This window comes from Corvus brachyrhynchos, unplaced genomic scaffold, assembly GCF_000691975.1.
Source record: "Corvus brachyrhynchos isolate BGI_N302 unplaced genomic scaffold, ASM69197v1 scaffold47, whole genome shotgun sequence".
Taxonomy (NCBI): Eukaryota; Metazoa; Chordata; class Aves; order Passeriformes; family Corvidae; genus Corvus; species Corvus brachyrhynchos.
This window is the reverse complement of record NW_008239292.1, coordinates 1,542,691-1,543,046: the sequence shown is the minus strand read 5'-3', so window position 1 is coordinate 1,543,046 and position 356 is coordinate 1,542,691. Positions and strand designations below refer to the sequence as shown.

Genomic DNA, 356 nt, shown 5'->3' with positions numbered 1-356 from the left:
TTCCCATTCCAACCCCCTGCCCCAGTCCCGTTCCCGTTCCCATCCCAAGCCCCGTGTCCCGCTCCCGTTCCCGCTCCCGTTCCCATTCCAAGCCCCGTGTCCCAGTCCCGTTCCTGCTCCCGCTCCCATTCCAAGCCCCGTGTCCCAGTCCCGCTCCCGTTCCTATTCCAGGCCCCTGCCCCAGTCTCGTTCCCCCGCTCTCAGCAGTCCCGTTCCCACTTCAGGCCCTTGTCCCAGTCCCTCTCTCGTTCCCACTCAAAGCCCCTGGCCCGTTCCCGCTGCCGTTCCCACTCCCGCTCCCGCGCCCTCACCCCGCCGCCATGGCGTCCCGCCGCCCCCCAGCGCCGCCATCTTGG

At 69.7% G+C, this 356-nt stretch overlaps 1 protein-coding gene across 1 annotated transcript in view; it reads right to left on the bottom strand.

Annotated features, from left to right (window-relative positions):
- The window catches only part of MRPL10 (mitochondrial ribosomal protein L10), a 7,111-nt gene extending 6,760 nt beyond the window's left edge, over positions 1 to 351 (bottom strand). The window contains exon 1 of the mRNA XM_017740512.1: positions 292 to 351. Coding sequence (XP_017596001.1) covers positions 292 to 351 — 60 coding nt within the window. The remainder of the gene's footprint in view (positions 1 to 291) is intronic.
- Positions 352 to 356: the final 5 nt, after the last annotated feature.